The sequence below is a fragment of the Salmo trutta genome, chromosome 6, assembly GCF_901001165.1.
Source record: "Salmo trutta chromosome 6, fSalTru1.1, whole genome shotgun sequence".
In the NCBI taxonomy this organism is placed as follows: Eukaryota; Metazoa; Chordata; class Actinopteri; order Salmoniformes; family Salmonidae; genus Salmo; species Salmo trutta.
This window is the reverse complement of record NC_042962.1, coordinates 8,049,452-8,073,233: the sequence shown is the minus strand read 5'-3', so window position 1 is coordinate 8,073,233 and position 23,782 is coordinate 8,049,452. Positions and strand designations below refer to the sequence as shown.

The 23,782-nt window shown below is 42.7% G+C and overlaps 1 protein-coding gene across 1 annotated transcript in view; it reads right to left on the bottom strand.

Annotated features, from left to right (window-relative positions):
• Window positions 1-23,485, bottom strand: part of LOC115195369 (docking protein 6-like) — a 114,275-nt gene extending 90,790 nt beyond the window's left edge. Inside the window, exon 1 of the mRNA XM_029755164.1 lies at window positions 23,263-23,485. Coding sequence (XP_029611024.1) covers window positions 23,263-23,328 — 66 coding nt within the window. The 5' untranslated portion in view covers window positions 23,329-23,485. The remainder of the gene's footprint in view (window positions 1-23,262) is intronic.
• Between the last annotated feature and the right edge of the window lie 297 nt (window positions 23,486-23,782).

Here is a 23,782-nt window from a genome sequence, read left to right as displayed (position 1 = left end):
ATTATTAGCTTTGGAGAGAAAACACTCCAAAGTTTCTGAAACTGTTTGAATGGTGTCTGTGAGTATAACAGAACTCCTATGGCAGGCAAAAACCTGAGATGCTTCTGTTCAGGAAGTACCCTGTCTGAACATTTCTTGCCCTTCTTGATTCTCTCTATCGTTTACAAAGGATCTCTGCTCTTACGTGACACTTCTCACGTCAACAATGGAGTCTCACAGCCCGGGAAAAACAGGAATGATGTCATTCAAAGCCCTGGCTGAAGCACACGAGAGCAAAAGCTGAGTGGTCAGTCAATGGACTAAGCCTTAGGCGCGTGACACGCCCCGCCCCCGGCTTTCGGTTTTTTCCTCAGTTTACAGACAGGCAGATTCCCGGTCGGAATATTATCGCTTCTCTACGAGATAAATTGCATAAATATTGGTTTTAAACAGCGGTTGACATGCTTCGAAGTACGGTAATGGAATATTTCGAAATTTTTTGTCATATTTTGCGTCATGCTCGTGGCCGAGATTTAGCGTTGGGATAGTGTCTAGAACGCACGAACAAAACGTCGCTGTTTGGATATAACGATGGATTATTTGGGACCAAACCTACATTTGTTATTGAAGTAGAAGTCCTGGCAGTGTATTCTGATGAAGAACAAGCAAGGTAAGAACATTTTTCTTATAGGAAATGTGATTTTGGTGAAGGCTACACTGGGTGGGTGTCTAAATAGCTAGCCCTGTAACGCCGGGCTATGTACTTACATTATTGCAAAATGTGCTTCATCCGAAAAGCTATTTTAAAATCGGACATATCGAGTGCATAGAGGAGTTCTGTATCTATAATTCTTAAAATAATTGTTATGCTTTTTGTGAACGTTTATCGTGAGTAATTTAGTAAAATCACCGGAAGTGTTCGGTGGGAATGCTAGTTCTGAACGTCACATGCTAATGTAAAAAGCTGGTTTTTGATATAAATATGAACTTGATTGAACAGACATGCATGTATTGTATAACACAATGTCCTAGGTGTGTCATCTGATGAAGATCATCAAAGGTTAGTGCTGCATTTAGATATGGTTTGGGTTTATGTGACATGATATGCTAGCTTGAAAAATGGCTGTGTGATTATTCCTGGCTGGGTACTCTGCTGACATAATCTAATGTTTTGCTTTCGCTGTAAAGCCTTTTTGAAATCGGACAGTTTGGTTAGATAAAGGAGAGTCTTGTCTTTAAATAGCTGTAACATAGTCATATGTTTGAAAAGTGTAAGTTTTCGGATTTAGAGGAGTTTGAATTTCGCGCCCCGCCCATCATTGGATATTGGAGCAGACGTTCCGCTAGCGGAACGTGTAGATGTAAGAGGTTTTAACAAGCGCATTCACAAAAAAAAGCACTGTCGTTGCACCAATATGTACCTGACCATAAACGTCAATGCCTTTCTTTAAAATCAATACACAAGTATATATTTTTAAACCTGCATATTTAGTTAATATTGCCTGCTAACATGACTTTCTTTTAACTAGGGAAATTGTGTCACTTCTCTTGCGTTCCATGCAAGCAGTCAGGGTATATGCAGCAGTTTGGGCCGCCTGGCTCGTTGCGAACTGTGTGTGAAGACCATTTATTCCTAACAAAGACCGTAATTCATTTGCCAGAATTGTACATAATTATGACATAACATTGAAGGTTGTACAATGTAATAGCAATATTTAGACTTAGGGATGCCACCAGTTAGATAAAATACGGAACGGTTCCGTATTTCACTGAAAGAATGAACGTTTTGTTTTGAAATTATAGTTTCCGGATTTGACCATATGAATGACCTAAGGCTCGTATTTCTGTGTGTTATTATGTTATAATTAAGTCTATGATTTGATATTTGATAGAGCAGTCTGACTGAGCGGTGGTAGGCAGCAGCAGGCTCGTAAGCATTCCTTCAAATAGCACTTTCGTGAGTTTGCCAGCAGCTCTTCATTGTCATTATTACAAATAAATAAAAATCAGCCGATTAATCGGCATCAGCTTTTTTGGTCATCCAATAATCGGTATCGGTATCGGCAGCGGCGCTGCAAAATCATAATCGGTCGACCTCTAATCTTAACAGCTAACCGATCGCTGCAGCTGTACATAGCCCATCTGTAAATAGCCCACCCAATCTACCTACCTCATCCCCATATTGTTTTTATTTACTTTTCTGCTCTTTTGCAAACCAGTATTTCTACTTGCACATCCCCATCTACTCATCTATCACTCCAGTGTTAATTTTCTAAATTGTTGTTTTGCACACACTGTATATAGACTTTCTTTTTTTCCTATTGTGTTATTGACTGTACGCTTGTTTATTCCATGTGTAACTCTGTGTTGTTGTTTGTGTCGCACTGTTATGCTTTTATCTTGGCCAGGTCGCAGTTGTAAATGAGAACTTGTTCTCAACTAGCTTACCTGGTTAAATAAAGGTGAAATAAAAAAATACAATAAAAAAAACCTATGCATAATGTACCTTCTTCCATATGTTTGGGGACTCTCCCACATGCCTTTTGGCAAACACCAAATGTGTTTGCTTATTTTTTTCTTTAAGCAATGGCTTTTTTTCTGGCCACTCTTCCGTAAAGCCCAGCTATGTGGAGTGTACGGCTTAAAGTGGTCCTATGGACAGATACTCCAATCTCAACTGTGGAGCTTTGCACTTCCTTCAGGGTTATCTTTGGTCTCTTTGTTGCCTCTGATTAATGCCCTCCTTGCCTGGTCCGTGTGTTTTGGTGGGTGGCCTTCTCTTGGCAGGTTTGTTGTGGTGCCATATTCTTAGATTTAATGGTGCTCCGTGGTATGTTCAAAGTTTCTGATATTTTTTTATAACTCAACCCTGATCTGTACTTCTCCACAACTCTGTCCCTGACCTGTTTGGACAGCTCCTTGGTCTTCATGGTGCTGCTTGCTTGTTGTTGTACTTGCGTAGTGGTGTTGCAGACTCTGGGGCCTTTCAGAACAGGTGTATATATACTGAGATCATGTGACAGATCATGTGACACTTAAATTGCACACAGGTGGACTTCATTTAACTAATTATGTGACTTCTGAACGTAATTGGTTGCACCAGATCTTATTTAGGGGCTTCATAGCAAAGGGGGTGAATACATACACTTTTCAGGGTTTTTCTTTTTTGAATTTTTTAAAACAAGTCATTTTTTAATTTCACTTCACCAATTTGGACTATTTTGTGTATGTCCATTACATGAAATCCAAATAAAAATCAATTTAAATTACAGGTTGTAATGCAACAAAATAGGAAAAACACCAAGGGGGATGAATAATTTTGCAAGGCACTGTATTGTATGTAGAATATAGTGTATATAGAGTAAATATAGTGTACATAGTTTATATAGTGTATAAAATGTTTGTAGTGAATAAAGTGATTATAGTGTACAAAGTGTTTATGGTGTATATAGTATATCTAGTGTTTATGGTGTTTATAGTGTTTATGGTGTTTATAATGTTAATAGTGTATATAGTGTAAATATAGTCGATATAGTATATAGTGTAAATATAGTGTAAATATAGTGTATATAGTTTATATAGTGTATATGGTGTGTATAGAGTTTATAGTGTATATAGTATATAGTGTATATAGTTTATATAGTGTGTATAGTGTATATAGTGTATATAGTGTATTTAGTTTATATGGTGTATATGGTGTATATGGTGTATATAGTGTTTATAGTGTATATAGTATATAGTGTATATAGTGCATATATAGGGTATACAGTGTATATAGTGTATATTATATTTAGTATATACAGTGTATATAGTGTAAATTGTATATATAGTGTACATAATGTATATTATATAAATATATACTATATATACTATATAAATATATATAGCATATATAGTATATATAGTGTATACAGTGTATATTGTGTATATTGTATATATAGTGTATATACAGTGTGTCACGTCCTGACCATAGAAAGCTGTTATTTTCTACGGTAAAGTAGGTCAGGGCGTGACGGGGTTTTCTAGTTTAATTTTTCTATGTTATGTTCTAGTTTTGTATTTCTATGTTGGGTTTTGTTTGGGATGATCTCCAATTAGAGGCAGCTGGTCCTCGTTGTCTCTAATTGGAGATCATAATTAAGTAGGTCTTTTTCCCACCTGGGTTTGTGGGAGATTGTCTTTGAATTAGTGCATGTTTCACCTCTGTGTCACGGTTTGTTGTTTTATTATTCAGTTTATTTTATGTATTGCATAGTTTCACAGTGAAAATAAAATGTGATACGACACACACGCTGCACTTTGGTCCGCTCCTTCCTACGACAGCCGTGACACAGTGAGGGAAAAAAGTATTTGATCCCCTGCTGATTTTGTACGTTTGGCCACTGACAAAGAAATGATGAGTCTATAATTTTATTGGTAGGTTTATTTGAACAGTGAGAGACAGAATAACAACAAAAAAATCCAGAAAAACGCATGTCAAAAATTTTATAAATTGATTTGCATTTTAATGAGGGAAATAAGTATTTGACCCCCTCTCAATCAGAAAGATTTCTGGCTCCCAGGTGTCTTTTATACAGTTAACGAGCTGAGATTAGGAGCACACTCTTAAAGGGAGTGTGTTACCTGTAAAAAAGACACCTGTCCACAGAAGCAATCAATCAATCAGATTCCAAACTCTCCACCATGGACAAGATTGTAGACCTACACAAGGCTGGAATGGGCTACAAGACCATCGCCAAGCAGCTTGGTGAGAAGGTGACAACATTTGGTGCGATTATTCGCAAATGGAAGAAACACAAAAGAACTGTCAATCTCCCTCGGCCTGGGGCTCTATGCAAGATCTCACCTCGTGGAGTTGCAATGATCATGAGAACGGTGAGGAATCAGCCCAGAACTACACGGGAGGATCTTGTCAATGATCTCAATGCAGCTGGGACCATAGTCACCAAGAAAACAATTGGTAACACACTACGCCGTGAAGGACTGAAATCCTGCAGCACCCACAAGGTCCCCCTGCTCAAGAAAGCACATATACATGCCCGTCTGAAGTTTGCCAATGAACATCTGAATGATTCAGAGGACAGCTGGGTGAAAGTGTTGTGGTCAGATGAGACCAAACTGGAGCTCTTTGGCATCAACTCAACTCACCGTGTTTGGAGGAGGAGGAATGCTGCCTATGACCCCAAGAATACCATCCCCACCGTCAAACATGGAGGTGGAAACATTATGCTTTGGGGGTGTTTTTCTGCTAAGGGGACAGGACAACTTCACCGCATCAAAGGGACGATGGACGGGGCTATGTACCATCAAATCTTGGGTGAGAACCTCCTTCCCTCAGCCAGAGCATTGATAATGGGTCGTGGATGGGTATTCCAGCATGACAATGACCCAAAACACACAGCCAAGGCAACAAAGGAGAGGCTCAAGAAGAAGCACATTAAGGTCCTGGAGTGGCCTAGCCAGTCTCCAGACCTTAATCCCATAGAAAATCTGTGGAGGGAGCTGAAGGTTCGAGTTGCCAAACGTCAGCCTCGAAACCTTAATGACTTGGAGAAGATCTGCAAAGAGGAGTGGGACAAAATCCCTCCTGAGATGTGTGCAAACCTGGTGGCCAACTACAAGAAATGTCTGACCTCTGTGATTGCCAACAAGGGTTTTGCCACCAAGTACTGTCATGTTTTGCAGAGGGGTCAAATACTTATTTCCCTTATTAAAATGCAAATCATTTAATAACATTTTTGACATGCGTTTTTCTGGATTTTTTTGTTGTTATTCTGTCTCTCACTGTTCAAATAAACCTACTGTCACGATTGTCATCGAAGGAGGACCAAGGCGCAGCGGGATTGTGGACACTCATGTTTATTACTGATAAAAAACATGTAAAGTATCCACTTGAGAAAAAACAAAACAAACAATACTCACAATGTGACGTGTGGCAGGCTAAACCAAACAAAGCAGTGCTCACAACAATTCCCCACAAACACACAGACAAACACACCCAACTAATATAGGACTTCCAATCAAAGGCAACACCACACAGCTGCCTTCAATTGGAAGTCCACCCCAATTACCTCTACATAGAAACACCCAACCTAGACAGAACAAAGAAAACCCAACTTCTTCTGCCACGCCCTGACCAACACTTAACACCTACTCCACCTGCTGGTCAGGACGTGACATTACCCCCCCCTAAAGGTGCAGACCCCGAATGCACCTTCAAAAGAAAAAACACAAAACACCCAAAACAACCCGAAAATTTCCCCCTAACTACAGGGAGGGAAGGGAGGGTGGCTGCCGTCAACGACGGCACTGTGCTACACCCCCCCTCCCCAACCCACCTATGTTGGAGGCGGCTCAGGTTCTGGCCGTTCCAGGCAGTCTGGGCAGTCCGGCAACTCGGGACAGTCCGGGCAGTCCGGCAACTCGGGACAGTCTGGCAGCTCGGGACAGTCCGGGCAGTCTGGCAGCTCGGGACAGTCCGGGCAGTCTGGCAGCTCGGGACAGTCTGGCAACTCGGGGCAGTCTGGCAACTCGGGGCAGTCTGGGCAGTCTGGCAGCTCGGGGCAGTCTGGCAACTCGGGGCAGTCTGGGCAGTCTGGCAACTCGGGACAGTCTGGGCAGTCTGGCAACTCGGGACAGTCTGGGCAGTCTGGCAACTCGGGACAGTCTGGGCAGTCTGGCAACTCGGGACAGTCTGGGCAGTCTGGCCACTCCGGCAGTTCAGGGCAGTCTGGCCACTCCGGCAGTTCAGGGCAGTCTGGCCACTCCGGCAGTTCAGGGCAGTCTGGCCACTCCGGCAGTTCAGGGCAGTCTGGCCACTCCGGCAGTTCAGCGCAGTCTGGCCACTCCGGCAGTTCAGCGCAGTCTGGCCACTCCGGCAGTTCAGCGCAGTCTGGCCACTCCGGCAGTTCAGCGCAGTCTGGCCACTCCGGCAGTTCAGCGCAGTCTGGCCACTCCGGCAGTTCAGCGCAGTCTGGCCACTCCGGCAGTTCAGCGCAGTCTGACCTCTCTGGCGACTGTTGACTGGCGGGCAGCTCTGACGACTGTTGACTGGCGGGCAGCTCTGACGACTGTTGACTGGCGGGCAGCTCTGGTGATGGTTGACTGGCGGGCAGCTCTGACGACTGTTGACTGGCGGGCAGCTCTGACGACTGTTGACTGGCGGGCAGCTCTGGCGACTGTTGACTGGCGGGCAGCTCTGGCGACTGTTGACTGGTGGGCAGCTCCGACGACTGTTGACTGGCGGGCAGCTCCGTCACACAGCCCTTGTGCCCCCCCCTAAAAAATTCTTGGGGGTGCATCTCGGTCTCCCAGTCCTTGCCAGCCTTCTTCCGCTGCTTGGTCCTGTGTTGGTGGGGAATTCTGTCACGGTTTTCTTCAGGGAAATAGGACCAAGGCGCAGCGGAAGTGTGGATACTCATATTTTTAATGTTAAAAAAAAGGAGTAGAGCATCCACTTGAAACATACAAAATAACAAACAATACTCACAATGTGCCGTGTGGCAGGCTAAACCAAACAAAGCAGTGCTCACAACAATTCCCCACAAACACACAGACAAACACACCCAACTAATATAGGACTTCCAATCAAAGGCAACACCACACAGCTGCCTTCAATTGGAAGTCCACCCCAATTACCTCTACATAGAAACACCCAACCTAGACAGAACAAAGAAAACCCAACTTCTTCTGCCACGCCCTGACCAACACTTAACACCTACTCCACCTGCTGGTCAGGACGTGACACCTACCATTAAAATGATAGACTGATCACTTCTTTTTTCAGTGGGCAAACGTACAAAATCAGCAGGGGATCAAATACTTTTTTCCCTCACTGTAGTGTATATAGTATTTATACTGTTTATAGTCTATATAGTATATAATGTATATAGTGTAAATAGTCTACATAGCGTGTATATAGTGTATATATAGTGAATATAGTATATAGTGTATATTGTATATATAGTGTATATAGTATATGTAGTGTATATAGTATAAATAGTATATAGTGTATATAGTATATATAGTGTATATAGTATATGTAGTGTATATAGTATATACAGTTGAAGTCGGAAGTTTACATACACTTAGGTTTGAGTCATTAAAACTCGTTTTTCAACCACAATTTCTTGTTATTAACAAACTACTATTTGTGGAGTGGTTTTAATGACTCCAACCAAAGTGTATGTAAACTTCAGAAACTAATTTCACACATGTAACAACAGATGAGATAAATTACAGTTAAAGTCGGAAGTTTACATACACTTAGGTTATAGTCATTAAAACTCATTTTTCAACCAATCCACAAATTTCTTGTTAACAAACTATAGTTTTGGCAAGTCGGTTAGGACATCTACTTTGTGCATGATGATTTTCCAACAATTGTTTACAGACAGATTATTTCACTTATAATTCACTGTATCACAATTCCAGTGGGTCAGAAATGTACATACACTAAGTTGACTGACTTTAAACAGCGTGGAAAATTCCAGAAAATGATGTCATGGCTTTAGAAGCTTCTGATAGGCTAATTGACATCATTTGAGTCAATTGGAGGTGTACCTGTGGATGTATTTTAAGGCCTACCTTCAAACTCAGTGCCTCTTTGCTTGACATCATAGGAAAATCAAAAGAAATCCTCATAAAAAAAACTGTAGACCTCCACAAGTCTGGTTCATCCTTGAACAATTTCCAAACGCCTGAAGGTACCACGTTCATCTGTACAAACAATAGTATTTAAGTATAAACACCATGGGACCACGCAGCCGTCATACTGCTCAGGAGACGCGTTCTGTCTCCTAGAGATGAACGTACTTTGTTGCGAAAAGTGCAAATCAATCCCAGAACAACAGCAAAGGACCCTGTGAAGATGCTGGAGGAAACAGGTACAAAAGTATCTATATCCACAGTAAAACGAGTTATATATCGACATAACCTGAAATGCCGCTCAGCAAGGAAGAAGCCACTGCTCCAAAACTGCCATAAAAAAGACAGACAACAGTTTGCAACTGCACATGGGGACAAAGATTGTGCTTTTTGGAGAAATGTCCTCTGGTCTGATGAAACAAAAATAGAACTGTTTGGCCATAATGACCATCATTATGTTTGGAGGAAAAAGGGGGAGGCTTGCAAGCCGAAGAACCCCATCCCAACCGTGAAGCACAGGAGTGGCAGCATCATGTTGTGGGGGTGCTTTGCTGCAGGAGGGACTGGTGCACTTCACAAAATAGATGGCATCATGAGGAACGAAGATTATCTGGATATATTGAAGCAACATCTCAAGACATCAGTCAGGAAGTTAAAGCTTGGTCGCAAATGGGTCTTCCAAATGAACAATGACCCCAAGCATACTTCCAAAGTTGTGGCAAAATGGCTTAAGGACAACAAAGTCAAGGTATTGAAGTGGCCATCACAAAGCCCTGACCTCAATCCCATAGAAAATTTGTTGGCAGAACTGAAAAAGCGTGTGCGAGCAAGGAGGCCTACAAACCTGACTCAGCTACACCAGCTCTGTTAGGAGGAATGGGCCAAAATTCACCCAACGTATTGTGGGAAGCTTGTGGAAGGCTACCCAAAACATTTGACCCAAGTTAAACAATTTAAAGGCAATGCTACCAAATACTAATTGAGTGTATGTAAACTTCTGACCCACTGGGAATGTGGTGAAAGAAACAAAAGCTGAAATAAATAATTCTCTCTACTATTTTTCTGACATTTCACATTCTTAAATTAAAGTGGTGATCCTAACTGACATAAGATAAGGAATTTTTACTAGGATTAAATGTCAGGAATTGTGAAAAACTGAGTTTAAATGTATTTGGCTAAGGTGTATGTAAACTTCCGACTTCGACTGTATATAGTCTATATAGTGTATATAGTGTATATAGTGTAAATACTATATATAGTATATATAGCATAATGTATATTGCATATAGTGTATATAGTATATATAGTGTATATAGTCTATATAGTGTATATAGTATATACAGTGTATATAGTATAGTGTATATTGTATATAGTGTATATAGTATATATAGTGTATATAGTCTATATAGTGTATATACTATATACAGTGTATATAGTATAGTGTATATTGCATATAGTGTATATAGTATATATAGTGTATATAGTATATATAGTGTATATAGTGTATATAGTATATATAGTATATATAGTATATATAGTGTATATAGTAGGCCTTTTGTGATTTGGTCTTTTTAAATGTGGTGCCAGAGCATTAGGGTATAAGGGTCTGCAGGGATTGATTTGGGAGATTAAATTGACGTGTTAGGGAGTCCTCTCCTCCCTCCGTCCGCGCTGAGCTGTGACTTCTCCCCTCCTCCCTCCATTCTTCCCTCTCTCCCTCCCTGCCCTCCCTGTGTGTGGATTAGTGAACTCTGCAGTTTACAGAGCAGTTCATCACAAACACACAGAAAACACAAAGCTGTTGTTGGGATTGCCAGGACAGACGGCTTGATGTTACATGTATTAGTGAGAGGATTTAAGAGAGCGAGAGTGAGAGAGGGAGACGGAAAGAGAAAGGGAAAAGACAGAAAGACAGAGTACACATAGAAAGACAGGAAGTGAAAGAAGGAGACAGAATGAGAGAGAAGGTTAGGACCTCCCGGGCATTGTCAAGAGAGAATGGCAGAGAGGAGGAGGAGAGCAGAGGAGAAGAAAGTGTATTGATGCACACAATGCCCCATTGTGAGCACCGGCCCTTCTGTGTGACACATTATTTCATCAATTGGGCCTTAGACATCCCCAACTTCTAATAGCAACATTTGTCCCTGTTTGGAGTAAAAAGCTCTTTTGATAATTAAAAGCAGCGGGGATCAATGATGTGAAATGTTCAAGCACTGTCTGAAGGCAGAGATTTATTTATAATAGTAGCACTTTTTTCACAGTCAATAATGTTGGCTGTGTTGTTTCTCATATCCTGTGAGACACCATTCATCAGGACCAATAAGAGCCAGCCATTTGTCTTCAGCTCCTTTGTGTCTGATAGGAGCTGCTGAAAACAGAAAAACCAATTGGCCCGAACGAACGAAGCCATGCCAATGCCTGGCCTTGCATATCTGTGAATTAATACACTGGGTTTCAACAACATCTATCACTGAGTAAACAGTAGTTAGGCTTTTTACACGACAATACTCCCTCTGAAAGTGTACTTGAAACTATGTAAGAGGGAAGCTCAGTTGACAATAGTTAAGAACGACCAACTGCCCATTCCAGAATCTCACCACTACCTACAGTTGTACAGTAGATACAGTCAGTCAGTGACGGTGACTTAGCTAGTAAACATCTCCTTTACCAATCATTTTAGATCAACTACTTCACATTTACAAAAATTGAAAACAAAAAGTTTATGTTTATAGAAATGGGAAGTTCACTGCAACCGCATGCCTCTTAACAGAATCTCACCACTAGGAACAAGAAGCTAACGTTTGAGAGAGTTGCCTCGTCAGTTAGCCTAGCTGTTGCAAATCTTGTGATACCCTGTATCCAGGCCAGCCTGTCATGGTTTAGAGTGACAATACACAGTGTGAGGAGAATCTCTCCCACAATAAAACCATTGTTCTCCTCCGTTACTGGCCTGTTGTGTCAATGGTGCGCTCTGCGTTCAACCAACTTAGTTAGGGGGAAACAACTTAGTTAGGGGGAAACAACTTAGTTAGGAGGAAACAACTTAGTTAGGGGGAAACAACTTAGTTAGGAGGAAACAACTTAGTTAGGAGGAAACTACTTAGTTAGGAGGAAACTACTTAGTTAGGAGGAAACTACTTAGTTAGGAGGAAACTACTTAGTTAGGAGGAAACAACTTAGTTAGGGGGAAACAACTTAGTTAGGAGGAAACAACTTAGTTAGGGGGAAACAACTTAGTTAGGGGGAAACAACTTAGTTAGGAGGAAACTACTTAGTTAGGAGGAAACTACTTAGTTAGGAGGAAACTACTTAGTTAGGGGGAAACAACTTAGTTAGGGGGAAACAACTTAGTTAGGAGGAAACTACTTAGTTAGGGGGAAACAACTTAGTTAGGAGGAAACTACTTAGTTAGGAGGAAACAACTTAGTTAGGAGGAAACAACTTAGGAATAAACAACTTAGTTAGGAGGAAACAGGTTAGTTAGGGGGTGAAACAACTTAGTTAGGGGGAAACAATTTAGGAGGAAACAACTTAGTTAGGAGGAAACTACTTAGTTAGGGGAAAACAGGTTAGTTAGGGGGGGAAACAACTTAGTTAGGGGGAAACAACTTAGGAATAAACAACTTAGTTAGGGGAAAATAGGTTAGTTAGGGGGGGAAACTACTTAGTTAGGGGGAAACCAACATGGTGCAGGGGGGGAACAACTTAGTTAGGAGGAAACAACTTAGTTAGGGGGAAACAACTTAGTTAGGGGGAAACAACTTAGTTAGGGGGAAACAACTTAGTTAGGGGGAAACTACTTAGTTAGGAGGAAACTACTTAGTTAGGAGGAAACTACTTAGTTAGGGGGAAACAACTTAGTTAGGGGGAAACAACTTAGTTAGGAGGAAACTACTTAGTTAGGAGGAAACAACTTAGTTAGGAGGAAACAACTTAGTTAGGGGGAAACAACTTAGTTAGGAGGAAACAACTTAGTTAGGAGGAAACTACTTAGTTAGGAGGAAACTACTTAGTTAGGGGGAAACAACTTAGTTAGGGGGAAACAACTTAGTTAGGAGGAAACAACTTAGTTAGGAGGAAACTACTTAGTTAAGGGGAACAACTTAGTTAGGGGAAAACAGGTTAGTTAGGGGGGGAAACAACTTAGTTAGGGGGAAACAACTTAGGAATAAACAACTTAGTTAGGGGGAAACTACTTAGTTAGGGGAAAATAGGTTAGTTAGGGGGGGAAACTACTTAGTTAGGGGGAACAACTTAGTTAGGAGGAAACAACTTAGTTAGGGGGAAACAACTTAGTTAGGGGGAAACAACTTAGTTAGGGGGAAACAACTTAGTTAGGAGGAAACTACTTAGTTAGGAGGAAACTACTTAGTTAGGGGGAAACAACTTAGTTAGGAGGAAACAACTTAGTTAGGGGGAAACCAACATGGTGCAGGGGGGGAAACAACTTAGTTAGGAGGAAACAACTTAGTTAGGGGGAAACAACTTAGTTAGGAGGAAACTACTTAGTTAGGAGGAAACTACTTAGTTAGGGGGAACAACTTAGTTAGGGGAAAACAGGTTAGTTAGGGGGGAAACAACTTAGTTAGGGGGAAACAACTTAGCGAATAAACAACTTAGTTAAGGGGAAACTACTTAGTTAGGGGGAAACAACTTAGTTAGGGGGAAACAACTAGGTTAGGGGGAAACAACTTAGTTAGGGGGAAACAAATTAGTTAAGAGGAAACTACTTAGTTAGGGGCAAACAACTTAGTTAGGAGGAAACAACTTAGTTAGGAGGAAACAACTTAGGAATAAACAACTTAGTTAGGAGGAAACCAACTTAGTTAGGAGGAAATAACTTAGTTAGGAGGAAACCAACATGGTGCAGGTGGGGAAACAACTTAGGAATAAACAACTTAGTTAGGAGGAAACCAACTTAGTTAGGAGGAAACCAACATGGTGCAGTGGGGGAAATAACTTAGGGGGAAACAACTTAGTTAAGGGGAAACAAATTAGTTAGGCAGAAACAACTTAGTTCGGGGGAAACAACATAGTTAGGGGGAAACAACTTAGTTAAGGGGAAACAACTTAGTTAAGGGGAAACAACTTAGTTAGGGGGAAACAACTTAGTTAGGGGGAAACAACTTAGTTAGGAGGAAACTACTTAGTTAGGAGGAAACAACTTAGTTAGGAGGAAACTACTTAGTTAGGGGGAAACAACTTAGTTAAGGGGAACAACTTAGTTAGGGGGAAACAACTTAGTTAGGGGGAAACAACTTAGTTAGGGGGGGGAAACAACTTAGTTAGGAGGAAACAACTTAGTCAGGGAGAAACAACTTAGGGGGAAACAACATGTTGCAGGGGGCAAAACAATTTAGGGGGAAAATGGTACACATGGGTCTTCCTACTGATCTCGATGTAGCTACTCACCTTAAACAGGGAAAATAATTAAAAGGGCTCAAACAAGATTAATGCTCAATCAAAAACAAATACATAAAAATCAGGGTCAGATTAAATCAAGATGCTCTCACTTTCCATTTCTCTCAATAGCGCTCTTTTGAAAAAAATATCAACAATTCTCTCTCCCTCTGTTATATCTGGTGTAATTCTCCTCTCTTATCTGGTGTCCTGTGTGAATTTAAGTATTCTCCCTCTAATTCTCTCTCTCTTTTTCTCTCTCTCTCTCTCTCTGTCTCTTTCTCTCGGAGGACCTGAGCCATAGGACTACCTGGCCTGATGACTCCTGGCTGTGCCCAGTCCACCTGGTCTTGCTGCTGCTCGAGCTTCAACTGTTCTGCCTGCGGCTATGAAACCCTGACCTGTTCACCAGACGTGCTACCTTGTCCTGGAGCTGCTGTTTTCATCTCTCTCTGTCTCTCTCTCGCACTCTCTCACACACTCTCTTCTCCCTATCTCCCTCCCGCACTCCCTCATGGCACATTTACAGTGTGTGAACATTTAGAGGAATGTGATTTTTGAATGGCAGCCTGATTCACAGCCAGAAGACTGTAAAGTGGTTAGATGGTGCTTCCTATATCCACTAGTTATGACTAAGATAGAGACATGAGAGAAAACCTTTCCCGTCTCCAGCACTAACCTCAACCTGAGGAACATGGAGCTGCCTTCCACGTCTCCATCACTAACCTCAACCTGAGGAGCATGGAGCTGCCTTCCCGTCTCCATCACTAACCTCAACCTGAGGAACATGGAGCTGCCTTCCACGTCTCCATCACTAACCTCAACCTGAGGAACATGGAGCTGCCTTCCCGTCTCCATCACTAACCTCAACCTGAGGAACATGGAGCTGCCTTCCCGTCTCCATCACTAACCTCAACCTGAGGAGCATGGAGCTGCCTTCCCGTCTCCATCACTAACCTCAACCTGAGGAACATGGAGCTGCCTTCCCGTCTCCATCACTAACCTCAACCTGAGGAGCATGGAGCTGCCTTCCCGTCTCCAGCACTAACCTCAACCTGAGGAACATGGAGCTGCCTTCCCGTCTCCAGCATTAACCTCAACCTGAGGAACATGGAGCTGCCTTCAGGCAATTACATAAATGACTAAAAGGTCATGTTTTGCTCCCTTCCCAAGACAGTCTATCCCACCGATTATGTCTGCCGTTTCTCAAAAAAAGGGACAGGATATGGGGACAACGGCAATATCCTCTGCCATCGCAGCTATTCCTTACACAGCGGTAGGTAGATAAATCTGTTATTACAGATACATCGACCTGCGCTTCACCACCAGTTTACCACCATTTAATTTGGGTCTGTGTGTCTGTCTGTCTGTCTGTCAGTCTGTCTCCCGAGCAGATTAACTGAGCAGAGAAAACAAGTAATAGCTTATGGTACAAAGGCAGACTAGATCTAACTGAAGAACCACAGACTCTGATTAGATCTAACTGAAGAACCACATACTCTGGCAACAGATTGTTTGCTTGTTTGTTTGTGTGGGACTTTGTGCCAATTCCTCCGTGTTGGACCAGTGTGCGCAGCCGTGCGCAGCCGTACGTTTTGTGTGTGTGTGTGTGTGTGTGTGTGTGTGTGTGTGTGTGTGTGTGTGTGTGTGTGTGTGTGTGTGTGTGTGTGTGTGTGTGTGTGTGTGTGTGTGTGTATGTTGAGGTTGAGGTTGAGGTTAGGCAGAGGGTGCAGTGTGGGCGCTGAATAGAGAAATGCCATTCCACTCAGTCTCAGCTGTCTGACACATTACAGAGAGGGAGAGAGACAGAGATAGAGAGACAGAGATAGAGAGACAGAGATAGAGAGACAGAGGGAGAGAGACAGAGGGAGAGAGACAGAGGGAGAGAGACAGAGGGAGAGAGACAGAGGGAGAGAGACAGAGGGAGAGAGACAGAGATAGAGAGACAGAGGGAGAGAGACAGAGATAGAGAGACAGAGGGAGAGAGACAGAGATAGAGAGACAGAGGGAGAGAGACAGAGATAGAGAGACAGAGGGAGAGAGACAGAGATAGAGAGACAGAGGGAGAGAGACAGAGATAGAGAGACAGAGGGAGAGAGACAGAGATAGAGAGACAGAGGGAGAGAGAGAGAGAGAGACAAAAAGGGAAAAACACCAAAGAGAGACTGCATGCAGAATTCTGCAAAAATATCCTCCATGTACAGTCGTGGCCTAAAGTTTTGAGAATGACACACATATTACTTTTTCCAAAGTCTGCTGCCTCAGTTTGTATGATGGCAATTTGCATATATTCCAGAATGTTATGAAGGGTGATCAGATGAATTGCAATTAATTGCAAAGTCCCTCTTTGCCATGCAAATGAACTGAATCCTGAAAAAACTATTTTCTCTGATAAATCCCTTTCCGATTGTTTGGGGCATCCGGAAAAAAAGCTTGTCTGGAGAAGACAAGGTGTGCGCTACCATCAGTCCTGTGTCATGCCAACAGTAAAGCATCATGAGACCATTCATGTGTGGGGGTGCTTCTCAGCCAAGGGAGTTGGCTCACTCACAATTTTGCCTAAGAACACAGCCATGAATAAAGAATGGTACCAACACATCCTCCGAGAACAACTTCTCCCAACCATCCAGGAACAGTTTGGTGACGAACAATGCCTTTTCCAGCATGATGGAGCACCTTGCCATAATGCAAAAGTGATAACTAAGTGGCTCGGGGAACAAAACATTGATATTTTGGGTCCATGGCCAGGAAACTCCCCAGACCTTAATCCCATTGAGAACTTGTGGTCAATCCTCAAGAGGCAGGTGGACAAATGAAAACCTACAAATTCTGACAAACTCCAAGCATTGATTATGCAAAAATGGGCTGCCATCAGTCAGGATGTGGCCCAGAAGTTAATTGACAGTATGCCAGGGCGGATTGCAGAGGTCTTGAAAAAGAAGGATCAAACACTGAAAATATTGACTCTTTGCATCAACTTCATGTAATTTTCAATAAAAGCCTTTGACACTTATGAAATGCTTGTCATTATACTTCAGTATTCCATAGTAACATCTGACAAAAATATCTAAAGACATTGAAGCAGCAAACTTTGTGGAAATTAATATTTGTGTCAAAAGACTGTTTCAAGGACAGCTTTTTTCCATCTACGTAACATTGCAAAAATCAGAAACTTTCTGTCCAAAAATGACGCAGAAAAATGTATCCATGCCTTTGTTACTTCTAGGTTGGACTACTGCAATCTTCTACTTTCCCGCTACCCGGATAAAGCACTAAATAAACTTCAGTTAGTGCTAAATACGGCTGCTAGAATCCTGACTAGAACCAAAAAATGTGATCATATTACTCCAGTGCTAGCCTCCCTACACTGGCTTCCTGTTAAGGCAAGGGCTGATTTCAAGGTTTTACTGCTAACCTACAAAGCATTACATGGGCTTGCTTCTACCTATCTTTCCGATTTGGTCCTGCCGTACATACCTACACGTACACTACGGTCACAAGATGCGGGCCTCCTAATTGTTCCTAGAATTTCTAAGCAAACAGCTGGAGGCAGGGCTTTCTCCTATAGAGCTCCATTTTTATGGAATAGTCTGCCTACCCATGTGAGAGACGCAGACTCAGTCTCAACCTTTAAGTCTTTACTGAAGACACATCTCTTCAGTAGGTCCTATGATTAAGTGTAGTCTGGCCCAGGGGTGTGAAGGTGAACGGAAAGGCTGGAGCAACGAACCGCCCTTGCTGTCTCTGCCTGGCCGGTTTCCCCTCTTTCCACTGGGATTCTCTGCCTCTACCCCTATTACGGGGGCTGAGTCACTGGCTTACTGCTGTTCTTCCATGCCGTCCCTGGGAGGGGTGCATCACTTGAGTGGGTTGAGTCACTGACGTGGTCTTCCTGTCTTGGTTGGCACCCCCCCTTGGGCTGTGCCGTGGCGGAGATCTTTGTGGGCTATACTCGGCCTTGTCCCGGAATGGTATGTTGGTGGTTGGAGATATCCCTCCAGTGGTGTGGAGGCTGTGCTTTGGCAAAGTGGGTGGGGTTATATCCTACCTGTTTGGCCCTGTCCGGGGGTTTCATCGGATGGGGCCACAGTGTCTCCTGACCCCTCCTGTCTCAGCCTCCAGTATTTATGCTGCAGTAGTTTATGTGTCGGGGGGCTAGGGTCAGTCTGTCACATCTGGAGTATTTCTCTTGTCTTTTCCGGTGTCCTGTGTGAATTTAAATATGCTCTCTCTAATTCTCTCTTTCTCTTTCTTTCTTTCTCTCTCTCGGAGGACCTGAGCCCTAGGACCATGCCTCAGGTCTACCTGGCTTGATGACTCCTTGCTGTCCCCAGTTCACCTGGCCGTGCTGCTGCTCCAGTTCCAACTGTTCTGCCTGCAGCTATGGAACCCTGACCTGTTCACCGGACGTGCTACCTGTCCCAGACCTGTTGTCCCAGACCTGCTGGAACCCTGACCTATTCACAGGACATGCTATCTGTCCCAGACCTGCTGTTTTCAACTCTCTAGAGACAGCAGGAGCGGTAGAGATACTCTCAAAGATCGGCTATGAAAAAGCCAACTGACACTTACTCTTGTGTTACTGACTTGTTGCACCCTCGACAACTACTATGATTATTATTATTTGACAATGCTGGTAATTTATGAACATTTGAACATCTAGGCCATGTGCTGTTATAATCTCCACCCGGCACAGCCAGAAGAGGACTGGCCACCCCTCATAGCCTGGTTCCTCTCTAGGTTTCTTCCTAGGTTTTGGCCTTTCTAGGGAGTTTTTCCTAGCCACCATGCTTCTACACCTGCATTGCTTGCTGTTTGGGGTTTTAGGCTGGGTTTCTGTACAGCACTTTGAGATATCAGCTGATGTAAGAAGGGGTATATAAATACATTTGATTTGATTTGAAAACACCAAATAATGCATGCAGAGCAGAATTAGGCCAATACCCGCTAATTAACAAAACCCAGAAAAGAGACGTTACATTCTACAACCACCTAAAAGGAACCAATTCCCAAACCTTCCATAACAAAGCCATCACCTACAGAGAGATGAACCTGGAGAAGAGTCCCCTAAGCAAGCTGGTCCTGGGGCTCTGTTCACAAACACAAACAGACCCCACAGAGCCCCAGGACAGCAACACAATTTGACCCAACCAAATCATGAGAAAACAAAAAACAGAACAAACTAGAATTATATTTGGCCCTAAACAGAGAGTACACAGTGGCAGAATACCTGACCCTTGTGACTGACCCAAACTTAAGGACAGCTTTGACTATGTACAGACTCAGTGAGCATAGCCTTGCTATTGAGAACGGCCGCCGTAGGCAGACCTGGCACTCAAGAGAAGACAGGCTATGTGCACACTGCCAACAAAATTAGGTGGAAACTGAGCTGCACTTCCTAAACTCCTGCAAAATATATGACCATGTTAGAGACACATATTTCCCTCAGATTACACAGATCCACAAAGAATTCGAAAAACAAACCGATTTTGATAAACTCCCACTCCCACTGGGTGAAATACCACAGTGTGCCATCACTGCAGCAAGATTTGTGACCTGTTGTCACAAGAAAAGGTCAACCAGTGAAGAACAAACACTATTGTAAATACAACCCATATTCATGCTTATTTATTTTCCTTTTTGTACTTTAACCATTTGTACATCGTTACAACACTGTACAGTATATATACATAATATGACATTTGTAATGTCTTTATTTTTTTGGAACTTCTGTGAGTGTAATGTTTACAGGGGGAGAGGTGAGGGGAAGGAGATGAGAGAGGGAGGAGATGAGAGAGGGAGGAGATGAGAGAGGGAGAAACAAGAGAGAGGGAGGAGATGAGAAAGGGAGAGGTGAGAAAGGGAGGAGTTGAGAGAGGGAGGAGTAGAGAGAGGGAGGAGACGAGAGAGGGAGGAGGTGAGAGAGGGAGGAGATGAGAGAGGGAGAAACAATAGAGAGGGAGGAGATGAGAGAGGGAGAGACAAGAGAGAGGGAGGAGATGAGAAAGGGAGAGGTGAGAAAGGGAGGAGTTGAGAGAGGGAGGAGGTGTGAGAGGGAGGAGATGAGAGAGGGAGAAACAATAGAGAGGGAGGAGATGAGAGAGGGAGAGACAAGAGAGAGGGAGGAGATGAGAGAGGGAGAGACAAGAGAGAGGGAGGAGATGAGAAAGGGAGAGGTGAGAAAGGGAGGAGTTGAGAGAGGGAGAAGGTGTAAGAGGGAGGAGATGAGAGAGGGAGAGACAAGAGAGAGGGAGGACAGCCATAGTGATATTGAGGGAAAGATACAGATGGCACAGTAAGGTTTACAGTAAGATCCGCTTTGTGTATTACCCCCTAATGGTTTTTGGTTAAGGTATGGTTCAACGCAGAAACAGTCAAGCACCAAGGCTGGAGAGACTGGAGAACAAACGGCCAGTATCAGACCGTTATCCTCGTGTCTCAGTCTGTCAGTCAGTCACCACATGCTTTATCAGAGGTGAAACACGACCATCACAGTATGGTTTCATAACTGGGATTCAAACAACAAGCTGGGGGAGGTTAACAGAGTGAAACAAATAACAACCACCATGATGAAGGGGAGCTGGCCTGGCATAGCCACCTCCACAACAGCCTTGGGACTATTAGGTTCAATCTGACATTTTGGTCAAAAATGAGTTATTCACATAGAGTTGATCTTTAGAAAGTCCTCCACATGTGCAATGTGTCCGATTTGTGAAAAAGTCAATTTAAGATGGAAAAAAATCAATTAAGAATCAGAAAGCAGACAACTTTGAACTTGGTGCTGTGAGGTTCAATCTGCTAACCAAGCACACAATGCTGGGTTGTCATTAAAAATGATTGGATGGAGTGTCATGAAAGAGGAAGACATAACAAAACAGTTCTGAGATCTGGAACTTTAAAAAAAGAAAAGGACTCTGATTGAACCTTAGTCCCAAGTCCTTGATAATTGATATAGGTTCTGGTCCTCTTTTGCAATTATATTGAACAAAAATATAAACACAACATGCAACAATTTCAAAGATTTTACTGAGTTACAGTTCTTAGAAGAAAATCTGTCAATTTAAAGAAATTCATTTGGCCCATAATCTATGGATTTCACATGACTGAGCAGGGGCACAGATATAGGTGGGCCTGGGAAAGCATAGGCCCACCCACTTGGGAGCCAGGTCCACCGACTGGGGAGCCAGGCCCATCCAATCAGAATGAGTTATTCCCCACAAAAGGGCTTTATTACAGACAGAATTATTCCTCGGCATTCACCCCCCTCCCGCAGACGATCCAGCACAGCAGGTGAAGAAGCCGGATGTGGAAGTCCTGGCCTGCGGTTGTGAGGCCGGTTGGACGTACTGCCAAATTCTCTAAAACGACGTGGCGGCTTATGGTAGGGAAATTAAGATTCAATTCTCTGGCAACATCTCTGCTGAACATTCCTATGCCAATTGAACGCCCCCTTCGAAGCTTGAGAAATCTGTGGCATTCTGTTTTGTGACAAAACTGCACATTTTAGATTGGCCTTTTATTGTCCCCAGCACAAATTGCAACTGTGTAAAGATCATGCTGTTTAATCAGCTTCTTGATATGCCACACCTGTCACGTGGATGGATTTTCTTGTCAAATGAGAAATGCTCACTAACAGGGATAGAAACAAATTTGTGCACAAAATTTGAGAGAAATAAGCTTTTTGTGTGTATGGAACATTTCTGGGATTTTTATTTCAGTTCATGAAAAATGGGACCAACACTTTACATGTTGCGTTTATATTTATGTTCAATATACTTGGATTTTTTCTTACCACTTTTTCAGAAGAATGTCCTTCACTTAAGCTCTTTATGATAAAAAAAAACGGTATATGCAGGTGCCTTAGAGAGCATGTTTAAGCTTATAGTCTTAAAGTCACTGAATTAATATTGAATTATCTAACTGACAGTTGCAGCGAAGGACTGTGCCAGATCACACTATACACACTATACACACTATACACACTATACACACACAAATATGAATAGCAATGTAACTAGAGTGCTTTAAAATGGAAGTAGAGGATAAGGTGTGTGGTTTTTCTCTTTTGTTTCATCATAGAAAAATGAATTACAAAAGTCTTATTCTGAAATCTTAACGCATGAAGACAATGTCGTGATGAGGCGGGGGCGGTGAGAGTGGAAGCAGACATCATTAGCCAGCATCACCCATCATGGTCAGAGGGACATGTTTCTGCTCTACAGTCATCCTGGAATGTAACGGTGATGTAAAAATACACCCGCTGTCTTTATGACTCAGGGAACATCAGGCAGAGACACTGTGGGTGACAGAGTGTACCATTATCATTACCAGGTACTATTGGTAACCTGCTGTCCAGTCGGTGGTACAGATCACTGTAGCCTATGTCGTGTAAAGTGCTTTCAGCACATAGACAAGTGTTATAAACATAATCCATTGCTATTATTATTATTATAAGTGTATTAAATCAAATCAAATATATATTGTATTGGTTACATACACGCGTTTAGCAGATGGTATAGCGGGTGTAGCAAAATGCTAGTGTTATTACCGTGTTATAACTTAGTTAACGTTTCAGTGCTTCGCGGTCAATACAACTCTGACCAGAGCTATAGCAACCTAGGCAACCTAACCTAACCTCCACATAGCCTGTCTCTCACACCCACTCGGATACTATCCAATCTTTATCAAATACACAATCTATATCCATCAAAGCCTTGCATGGAGTACTATAAATATAATATAATACAATACAAACAGCTGTTGTCAATGATAGAGTTCACTCTGTGATCTGGCACTTAGCCTAAATTATAACTTTTGACAACATAATTATCGATGTGGTGATAAAGAATATATATAAAAAGAGTCCCATTTATTGCAAGATAATAATATACGTGAATCTTCAACAAATTGAAACATTGTTATTGCCATCATGTTCTGTTAAACATATCTTACATATCTTACATATCTTACATATCTTACATATCTTACATATCTTACATTCTAACCAAACAAATCTTAACTAAATGCAACCCCTGAAGGAAAGTTAATCATGTTGTTTTTGCTCATCTGTTATTTTCTTCTGTAAAGCTCACAGCAGTACAGCTGCCTACGGAGCAACTAAACCTCTTCTAATCCAGCTCTCAGTGCCCCTGCCTCCCTGCCTTCCTCCCTTGCTGCCCTGACGGCAAATAACTCTACGTAGAAGCCGCTCCTCCTATACAGCAAAGTGTCACTCACCCCTAGTTTCTTACTCCGTATCCGCACGTATCCCTGTTTCACTATATCATTGAAGTTGGAGGCCATGGTCAGCGTGGTCCGCCACTGCCCCAGAAAAGTAACCTCCTTTTCGGCCACAAAAAAAAGTCTACCACCGCGGAATCAGTCCGACATCCACAACATAAAAGCAACACGGGCAACCTGCTGCGGTGTCAACGCTCGGGCAACAGCCGGCTTCGGCGCAGCGGCGCGTTCCATCAAGCAGTAGGGAGATACTATTCGTCAGCTGATTTCATTCAGTCTATGGATAGAGAGGGTGGGTGGGGGGGCTCTTCCTGGAACGCACCATCACCTCTTCTGCAGGGGAGCAGCAGGCAGTGCGCGTAAAACAGAAGGCTTCGCTATGCACAATGGTCTCTCTTCTCAAATCAAATCACATTTTTTTTGCCACATGCGATGAATACAACTGACGTAGACTTTACGGTCAAATGCTTGTTTACGAGCACTTCCTAACAATCAAGAGTTAAAAAAAACGTTTTTT